General features: G+C 41.7%; 1 protein-coding gene across 1 annotated transcript in view; it reads right to left on the bottom strand.

The window, feature by feature from the left end:
- SLC35A1 (solute carrier family 35 member A1) overlaps positions 1-6,629 on the bottom strand; it is a 31,566-nt gene extending 24,937 nt beyond the window's left edge. Inside the window, exon 1 of the mRNA XM_008067872.1 lies at positions 6,456-6,629. Coding sequence (XP_008066063.1) covers positions 6,456-6,592 — 137 coding nt within the window. The 5' untranslated portion in view covers positions 6,593-6,629. The remainder of the gene's footprint in view (positions 1-6,455) is intronic.
- Positions 6,630-10,735: the final 4,106 nt, after the last annotated feature.

Raw genomic sequence — 10,735 nt, 5'->3', positions numbered from 1 at the left:
CCCTGCACTCCAGTCTGGGCAACAGAGTGAGACTCCAACTAAAAAAAAAAAAAAAAGAAATGATTCACTTTTCACTATTTTATTAAAAAATGCAGTTGAGTTGCTGGTAAGTGATCCGTGAGACGTCTCTGAGTGCAAAGGGCTACAACATGAATCTGGAACCTCACTGATCCATTTGACCACATCAGAGTTTTAGTCAAAGATGACACTAATAAATAATCCCTTTCAGGCTCAAAGCTCTCACACAAGAAAGGAGTCTGACTAGACTTCAAATCTCCAAAAGGCACACTAGGAACTATTATGCATAGAACTACAACTGCCTCTGCTTACACTCTTGGCAACTAAAGATTCTAATTTGATTTGCACACCTGATTAGTTATACTTACCATACCCTGTTTAATTTAACTCTAACAAATTTCTAGCACCCTGCCTCAGTCCAGACTGACTCTTTGTGTCTAAACAGATCACTCCTACTACAGTGCTCCTCTTTATATTAGTTCTGGGATTTCTATTTATCCAGAACATAATAATCTTTAGAGTCTATGGAGTCAAGTGACATTACAAATAAGGATATTTTAATAAGATCATTCTCTTTTAACCATCTCTTCTAATTCCATAAGATTAAATACTTTTATGTGAGAATTCTCAAATTTGTCTCTAGCCCTCAGACCTCTCTTCTGAGTTCCGGACCCATTTAATGCAATTGTCTATTCTCCATGCCCATTTTGATATCTCAAGACATTAAAAACTTTACATCACACCTACCCAAAATCAAACTATTTGCATCTTCTTCCCCTAAATCTTTCTTCCTACTTCAGAAAAAAAATAACTCTACCTACCCAGTTGTTTATACTGAGAAACAAAGCTATGATCTTCAATACTTGCTCTTCCCTCATCTACTATAGTTGATCCTTGTTATTCACAACATATATGTGAATTCTCCTGCTCACTAAAATTTATTTGCAATACTTTTTTACTTGAAACACTTTTACAGTCAGTGGCAGACACGTACAGAACCACAAAAAAAATGTGATTCACCCAGCATGCACATTCCCAGGTCAAACAAGGTAATGCTCTGCCTTCGTTTTAGCTTTGACAGTATAAACAAGTGTAATCTATTTAGTGCCACATTTTTCTTGCACTTTTGTGCTTTTTATTGGTGACTTTCTCATTTAAAATGGGCCCCAAGCCTTGTAGGGCTGAAGTTCTCTCTGGTGTAAGAAGGTTTTGATGAATACAATAAAGACACGTGAACGCTTCTCTCAGGCAAGAGTTACAGTGCTGTTGGCCATGAGTTAAACGCTAATCAATAACGTATATTAAATAAGGTGTCTTTAGATTGAAACACATATAAAATAAGGTTATATATTTATCAGCTGACAAAAATGTTGTGACCCAATGCTGACAGGACCCTTACGCTGTTTTTCCCCAGGAGCAAAGGGTTCAGTATTCACTAATACGGTGTTGATGGTGATTTTACAGAACACACTACTGCAAACAGCCAGAACTATGTATCCAAACCCATCATCAGTTCCTACAGATTCTATCTCCAGGGCATAACTCAAATCCATTAACTTGTCTTCCTTACCTGTGCTGTCATCCTAGGCGGCTACCTCTTGCCTTTAGTAAAGTTTTTCTACTTCCAATTTATTCTCAAAGGGGTCAGTGTAACCCTCGAAATGGGCTGTGACGCTAGTCCCTGGGTTAAACCACTCAATGACTTCCCAATGCACTTAAGATCAAATTCCAGATCCTTATCAGGCCCATAATATCACTCCTGATACCCGATGACCTCTCCTGCTTCATCTTGGCACCAATCCCCGGTCATAGCATTCTAGATACACTGATTTGTTCTTGTTGATGAAACGTCAAAGACTTTTCTGCCTTAGGAACTTCAAACACACTGTTCTCTTTGCCCCTCTCTGCTCTTTTCTTACCCAACTTCTACTCAATCTCCAGGTCTAGGTTTAAATGTTAACTTCTTTAAGAGGAAACTCTCTAATCCAAGTGGAGGCCTCTATTACTTGTGCTTACAGCGCTCTCCACTTTTACTTCACCGCTACTTGTTATTTTTACATTTGTTCTCCAGTAGACCCTAAGCTCCGTAAGGACAGACCCACGCCTTCTTACTGTTCTAGTACAAACACCAGAAGAGTGAGAGCACATAACGGGGCTTGATAAATATTCACCTAACGAATGAACGAATAAACCTGGCTGTCCCATTTCAAGTTATTAACAATACCATGAACACAGACTTAGCATGACTATTTTCTTAAAATGTTTGGAAGGAGTGAAACACAGATTACTTGGATGTGACAGTGATTAAGTTTCTCCATAAGTGAACCTTAATTATAAGCAAGATACTGAGAATTTCAGATCTTACTTCGATAAGTCTCTGCCCCTATATCCCACTCCCATATATGTACTTTAACAATAGTCAAGACTAAAGGATTTACTAAACAAAAAAGCAACACTGTAGAGATCATACTAAAAAAACAGCCAAAGTGATAGGCCTGTAATGAGGTTAAGTTTTGCACAGTTCAAGTACAACTGAAGTTCTAGTATATCTGTAATATCACAGGGTAAAAAATGGGCAAGAGGGAAGAAGTTTTTACTTCATTTAATAGCTTTTTCCATTTAAATAGTAGTTCCATTTTTTTACCTTTTCCTTTAAACATTCTTAAAAAAATTCAAATCAAAATTTAGCAAATGTTATTGACTTTGACATTAACTTCACAATGTTTCCCTGGGGTTGTGGGGGAATTACACTATTTTAACCACCAAGATATGCTCTCCTTAAAAATATTTCTCTTCTGAAGAGACAGTTCTTCAAGTCTGAAACCTTTAGTTATTCCTAATATAATTCCTCCACATTTTCCCATAATAGCCTAAAACTGTCATCTTTCTCTCAGATGATAAAATGTCAAATCATTCTTTTTTAACTCTACAGAATTATTTCAAAATTATATAGGAAAAAAAAACTTCAAGTAAATATAATTTGAAATATGTGACTCAATTGTCTTCCTTTGTATATAACAAGTCATCTCATAAAATATTTTCTGGTATTAGAAGACACCACATCATAGCAAATAAGCACTAATACCCAAGTTTTTTTAAAACAAACTACATAACATCCTGCTTGCCTTTATCCCTTACTTTTTTTTATTACCAATTTTTATAAGTACAAAGAAATTATAGCATTGAGAGGGTCTGGAAAATCTTTCACTTTTTTGCAAACTTCACACCACTGCAGCCTCGACCTCCTGGGCTCAGGTGATCCTTCTGCCTGTCTCCTGAGTAGCTGAGACTACAGGCGTGGACCACCATGCTCTGCTTATTTTTTTTATTTTTTGTAGAGACAAGGTGTATGTTGGCTATGCTGGTCTTGAACTCCTGGGCTCAAGCAATCGTCCAGCCTCAGCCTCTCAAAGTGCTGAGATTACAGGTGTGAGTCACCGTGTCAGCCAGTGCTTTGGTTTCATTATTAATTGTCTCACTGCACACTGCTGGAGAAGCTGAAGTAATCACAGTGTCCTATGTTTCATTTTGCAGCTATCAATCTGTGACCTCACAGTTTGAAATAATTCTTTATGTTTAACTCTTATCATTCCAAGAATTAACATTTTCACAGATACTCTCCTAAAAGTAAGCCCTTTGTCCCAATTTGTTCCAAGAAATAAAATGTTTTTCATGTAAGACTATTGGGTGTTTCGAATAAGCACAAAGAACAAGATCTTAACACCATGTTTTCATAGTCCTATTTGGTTCCTGAATTGCACTTTTTTTGTTCCTCTGGAGTTGGGAAACAAGAAGAAAATATGTTCTTCTCTCCCTCTTCTTCCAACACTTTTTTTTTGAGTTGGAGTCTCACTCTGTCGTCCAGGACATGTCGTGTCGTGTCGTGCAGCAGCACGCTCACGGCCACGCAGCCTCCACCTTCTGGACTCAGGTGGCCCTTCTGCCTCAGCTTTCCAAGTAGCTGGAACTACAGATGTGCACCACCAGGTCCTGGTAATTTTTTTTTTTTTTAGTTTATTGTAGAGACAAGGTCTCACTATGTTGCTCAGGTTGATCTCAAACCCATGGACTCAGGTAATCCTCTTGGCTCTGCATCCTGAAGTGCTGGGATTACAGGCGTGAGCCACCACACCCGGTTACACCCCTACATTTTGCTTAAAAGCAGCTAAGCCCTAAGATTTTAATGTATTAAATCTTAGGTTGTTATCTAGAAATTGTATATGAAAGTTTTAAACATAGAGACTTTGCCTTTGAAACACTACCTTTTATTTATTTTTTTGAGTTGGGAGTCTCACTCTGTTGTCCAGGCTAGAGTGCAGCAGCACGGTTATGGCCACCGCAGCCTCAACCTGCTGGGCTCAGGTGATCCTTCCGCTTTAGTCTTCCAAGTAGCTGGAACTACTGGCACAAGCCACCACGTCTGGCTAATGTTTTGATTGATTGTAGAGACAAGGTCTCACCATAATGCCCAGGCTGGTCTCGAACTCATGAGCTCAGACAATCCTCTCACCTTGGCCTCCCAAAGTGCTGGGACTATAGGCGTGAGTCACTGCGCCCGGCCTTAGAGTATTATTTTTTACAAGATCTTGGGAAATTATGCGTGTGTTTACCGGTTTATTTTCTATCCCTTCCACTCAACCTAAATGCCAAGCAAGCAGACACCATGTCTACTTCATTCATACTACGCTATCTAGCACCTAGTACAAAAACTGTCGCACGGAAGCGACTTGATGAATATGCTACATGAATTTAGAAATGTCCAAATATCGTTTGCTGGTGGCTCCAAAAAGCCTACACACTATTCCTCCTTGCTTCTCTCTCTAATACACGTTTTGAGAGCTATGTGCATTTGCGCCGCCCCGATAACTCCAACAGGGCCTCAAAAACCTTTTCCCAAGCAATTTACTTATAGGTTTTTATTTAATTTTTAACACCCCATACTATTTTCTCCAATTAAAGAAAATGAAGAAACTAAAGCTTACAGAGATTTAGAAATGTGTACGAAACTATAATCCCAGTCTAGGAATAAAATTAAGTCTGCTTCCCTCCAAGGTCCAATTCTTTTTGTTTGTTTGTTTTGCTTTGTTTTTGTTTTGAGTTGGGAGTCTCACTCCATCGCCCAGGCTGGAGTGCAGTGGCACACTCATGGCCACCCCAGCGTCACCTGCTGGGCTCCAGCAATCCTTCTGCCTCAGTCTTCTGAGGGGCCAGAACTACAGGCACGTGCTACCACGACTGGCTAATTTTTTTTTATTACTTGTTGTAGAAATGAGGTCTTGAACCCGTAGGCTCAGGCAATTCACTTGCCTTGGTCTCCCAAAGTGCTGGGATTACAGGCTGAGCCAATGAGCCCGGCATATCAAAGTCCAATTCTTTTTTTCTTTTTTTTTTTTTTGAGAAAGCAGGATTGATTAAGAGGACAGACAAGCTCCCACAGCAGGAAGGAACCCTAGGAGGTTGACCCAAAGCCCAATTCTTTTTTTTTTTGAGTTGGAGTCTCACTCTGTCATCCAGCCTGGAGGACAGTGGCACGCCCCTGGCCACTGCAGACTCGACCTGCTAGGCTCCAGCGATCCTCCCGCCTCAGCCTTCCAAGTAGCTGGAACTACAGGCACATACCACCATGCCCAACTAATTTTGTGATTTACTGTGCAGAGAGGTCTCACCACGTGGTCCAGGCTGGTCACGAACCCGTGGGTTCAGGCAATCCTCTCATCTTGGCCTCCCAAAGTGCTGAGATATAGGCGTGAGCCACCACGCTCAGCCTAGCCCAATTCTTAACACTCTCTTATACAGTACCCTTAGCTACAACAATTCTTGCATGTTCCTGAGTCAAAGCCCAGTGCTGCCACATATTAACTGTGTCATCTTGAGGAACCTCAGATGCTGAATCAATAAAACAGGGGTAATTACAGTACTTACCTAAAAAATGTAGACGGTTTAAAGGAGAAAACTCATGAAAGCACTTAGCACATTGCCTAGCACTTAACACAGGAAACACTCAAGAAAAGTTTGTTTATTGTTATCATATTCCTCGAAAACAGAGGCCAGCAAGTTTTTTCTGTAAGGGTCAAATAATAGATATTTTAGGCTTTGTGAGCCAGTCTCTGTTGCACCAAAACCTCTAGGAACAAGCGGGATTTGGCTCGGGCCAGCCCTGCTCTGCAGCCCTGGCTCGAGAATCTCAGCATTCCTGCCATTTGGGGCTGGATAATTCGTTGTCGTGGAGGGCTATCCTGGGATGCTCCTGGGCCCCTACTCACGAGATGCTAGCGGCATCCCCCACGTCGTAACAACCAAAAAAAATGTCCTGGGGAGCAAAATTACCCCTAGTTGAGAAGCACTAACCTAGAGGAATTCAACACATAAATAGGTAGCTTCAAGTCTCTAATAAAGACCTTAACTAAATAGAAAAATAACACAAAAATAATACTCACTTAGCTAAAATTCCCACACTTAGCAGTAACTTTATAACTTCTGTGATACACACGGCTGTGGTTGAAAAGTAGAGTTCTTTGTCAGATGTCCTTGTGTATCTTAAAGCTATGGTATAGGCTGCAGCCATCAGGGTCATCACTGCCAAGCAGTATAACTTGAACAATAAACTGACATTGTCTGGAAAATATGTGTAACAAAGATATTATTTAGTAGATAATATGATGTATGCAAAAGACTATCAACTAGTTATAGCACAAAAATACTTTCCAATTTCAGGCACAAAGTACTTTTTAAAACTCACTAAATTTAAAAATTCATTTCAAAATAATACTTTCCAATTACACAAACACACATCACAAAACACAGCGAACTTGAAACCACAACCAGTAGGCACAGATGTTGCTGGAGAATGCCCCAATTGCAAGACCATGTGGCTTACTGACTCTAGTTTAGGACAGTATAAATCACATATCCTCCCAGTTATCCTTAATTTCCATCCCAATCTTAAGGCTTAGGTTACACAGGGATCAGCAAATTTCTTTTCTTTTCTTCTTTTTGAGACAGGGTCTCTGTCACCCAGGCAAGATCCCTCTGCACCGCAGCCTCGACCTCCTGGGCTCAAGTGATCCTTTTGCCTCAGCCTCCCAAGCAGTTGGAACTACAGGCATGTACCATCACACCCTGTTAATTTTTGTATTTTTTTTGTAGCAACAAGGTCTCACTATGTTGCCCAGACTGGTCTTGAACTTGTGCACCCAAGCGATTCTTCTGCCTAGGCTTCCCAAAGTACTAGGATTACAAGCGTGAGCCATCACCCTCGGCCTTGGGATCAGTAAAATTTTTTTCTGTAAAGGGCTAGAAGTAAGTATTTTAGGTTTTCTGAAACAACACTTGGACAACCCCAGGTTAAGAACCAGAAGGACATGGGGTCACTCCAGCCTGCCACTGTAACTACATGATGTGCTAAGTACACTTTTGCTCACTGCTTTGGGCACCTAACCACAATTCAAAGACAGCATTCACAGGGAAGTAAAACAGGCATTTGAAACAGATTATCCTTAGTACAGTAAGGTAGGCACTTACAAGGAAACAGGTTCTCCAATATAAATATTACCCCTAGGTAAATTAAAGAATTATTTGTGAATGGGAGGCATTCACTCTACTGCATTCAGACTGGAGTGCAGTGAAGCAATCATGACTCACTGCACCTTTGATCTCCTGGGCTCAAGTGATCCTCCTACCTTGACTTCTCAAGTGCTGGGATTAACAGGCACAAGCCCCATGGCCCGGCTGCAAATTTTCAAAATTGTATCAGGTCTTAATTAAATTGCAGAAGAAATAGTTTAGAATTACCTCAACTTTCTTTCCAGAGATATGAGGAGCCAAAAAGCAATGTTTAAGCAAAAGGAAGTGAAGAAGATCACAACACTTCCTTTGTTCTTTCCCACACAAGGGAAAAATGGATGACTTTAAAAACAAACAGCGTTGGCTGGGCTCGGTGGCTCAGTCTGTCATCCCAGCACTTTGGGAGGCCGAGGTGAGTCGACTGCCTGAGCCTGGGGGTTCGAGAACAGCCTGGGCAACTGGGCGAGATCTTGTCTCTACAACAAATTTTTTTTAAAATTAGCCAGGTGTGGTAGCGCGCGCCTATGGTTCCCGCTACTTGGAAGGCTGAAGAGGAGGGATCACCGGGGCCCAGAAGGTCAACGTTGGGGTGGCCGTGAGTACGCCACTGCACTCCAGCCTGGGCGACAGAGTGAGACTCCAACTCATAGTAAATAAATAAAAATAAACAAACAAAGAGAGCCGGGGGCGGTGGCTCAAGCCTGTAATCCCAGCACCTTTGGGAGGCAGAGGGGATTGCCTGAGCCCACGAGTTTGAGAACAGCCTGGGCAACTTGACAAGACCTCATCTCTACAATAAATCAAAAAATTAGCCGGTCGTGGTAGCACTTGCCTGTGGTTCTGGCTACTTGGAAGGCTGAGGCGGAAGGATGGCCAGAGCCCAGCAGGTCGAACTTGGGGTGGCCATGAATGTGCCACAGCCCTCCAGCCTGGGTGATGGAGTGAGACTTCAACTCAAAAAAGTAAAAAAAAATAAAATTTAAAAATAAACAGCAATAAACTTTCATTAGTTAGCAAAGGAGAACGCACTTTCCATCTTCCAGATAAGAGGTGAGCACACTACACTTGTCACCCATTTTTTTTTTTTTGAGTTGGAGTCTCACTCTGTCGCCCAGACTGGAGTGCAGTGGCCGCTCCCGGCCACCACAGCCTTGACCTGCTGGGCTCCGGCGATCCTTCCGCCTCAGCCTTCCAAGTAGCCGGAATTACAGGCATGTGCTACCACGCCCGGCTGATTTTTTGATTTATTGTAGAAATGAGGTCTCGCTGCCCTGGCGGGTCTCGAACCCACGGGCTCAGGCAATCCACCCACCTCAGCCTCCCAAAGACACGGAATTACAGGCTGAGCCACTGAGCCCGGCTTGTCACCCATTTTTATAAGTCTATGAACTCAGAATGGTTTCACATTTTTAAATGGTTGAAAACAAAATTTAAGAAAATTTTGTGGTATCTGAAAATTATGTGAAATTCAAATTTAATGTCTATGAATAAAGTTTTACTGAAACATAGCTATTCTCACTTGTTTCCAAACTGTACGGGTTACTTTTTTCCCTACAACAGGTGAGTTGAATAGTTATGACAAGAGACCATCTAACCCTTTACAGAAAAAGTTTGCCAGCCCATGTCCTAAATTACCAACACTTTCATAAATAAGAGAGATCAAGACTGCTAAATTACAAATTATTTGACTTTAGCTACTGTACAGGTTCCTGATTCTAAAAACAACATAACGAATATTTAAATACTAAATATTTGTAGCTTACATATTCTGACCTGTAAAATCATTTTGTCATCAACTTGGAAAAATACCTATTTGCATAGTAATTATATAGGAATATATATTATATTCTTGAAAATAACTACTGATCTAAAAAGAAGAGTAATCAAACAAATTTAGATATTTGCAAAACATATAGGGTTTTGATGCGGAATAAGATTTTTAAAACATACTTCAACTTTTAATAACATTCTTAACGTTTTTAAGCATGATTTTTCTCTGGCATTTCAGTTTAACATTAGATCGAAATATTTCCTCTTCACTCCATCCACAAATTTTCCAGTATGAAGTTTCAGTTATTAACAATTTCTATTTTTTCAGGGTAACATCAAAAGTCCATGACATGTAATCATTTTAAATTTCCAAAGAATTCAAACCATGCCCAAGGCCAGTAACTATAAACCTAGCCAACTCAAACTAGCAGCTACATTTTAAACCTGCATTGTTGTTTGATCCTCACAAAGTTCCCAGTAGTTCCCACGCAGCATTCGTTTCTGTGTGAAAAATGTCCCTCAGAAGAAACTTACAGCCAGAAGTGATGTATTTTTCTTCAGCTGATTTAACCTTATTTTATGGCAGACAATATTTGTAATACTTAAGAATTTGGAAATTCAAGTCCCAGATAAATCTGTAGCGAATATCAGGAAGATCTGGAAACTACAGTTTTGTTAGGATTATAAATTTCTGTTGGGCATATAAGCCTTGTGACGCAAGGATGCACTGGCAATGATCCCAATTCTGTACATCGCTTTCGGGTAACGATTTCAGGTAACGATTTGACTTTCGCAGTTTTTAAGTTTTCCTTCTAACCATCAACTTCGCTACCCTCGTTCTCTTTCAGTTATCAAGCAACTCTCTTCCCCCCTCGCCCTTTCTTCCAGCGTTGCATAAAAAAGTCCTTTAAAGCTGGACTTCTCGTTCAACATTTACTCAAAGGTGAGCTCTCTGGGAGGAGAGCGGAGAAACAACCCGGGTGTGCCCAGCCCGTCCCAGGACGGCTCTGCCGCCCAAAATGACAGCTCCCGTGGCAGCTCCTCGACGCCGCCCAGCAAAATAAAAGCGCTGCGGAGTCCACGAGCCTCGTCCTCCTTTCCTGACAGTTAGTCGCCAAACATCGCAACCCGCGTGTGCCGCTCCCGGGGCCCAGGAGGCGGCCCGCACCCCCACCCCAAACACCAGAGTGTCCCCTCCAACCACGAACACACAGCATTCTCCACGGGAGGACCTCTTGCTGAGGACGCCTTCTCCATCTCGCTCGCTTTCGGGGCTGCTCTGACGCCCCAGAGACGCTAACCTGGGCAGGGTGACAGGGCCCAGCGCCGCCCGGGCGCTGCCCAGCGCCTGCCCAGCGCCTGCCCGCCCCGGCATCCGCAGAGC

Source organism: Carlito syrichta, unplaced genomic scaffold (assembly GCF_000164805.1).
Source record: "Carlito syrichta isolate Samal-C Ts95f unplaced genomic scaffold, Tarsius_syrichta-2.0.1 Scaffold309804, whole genome shotgun sequence".
Taxonomy (NCBI): domain Eukaryota; kingdom Metazoa; phylum Chordata; class Mammalia; order Primates; family Tarsiidae; genus Carlito; species Carlito syrichta.
This window is presented reverse-complemented; position numbering and strand designations above follow the sequence as displayed.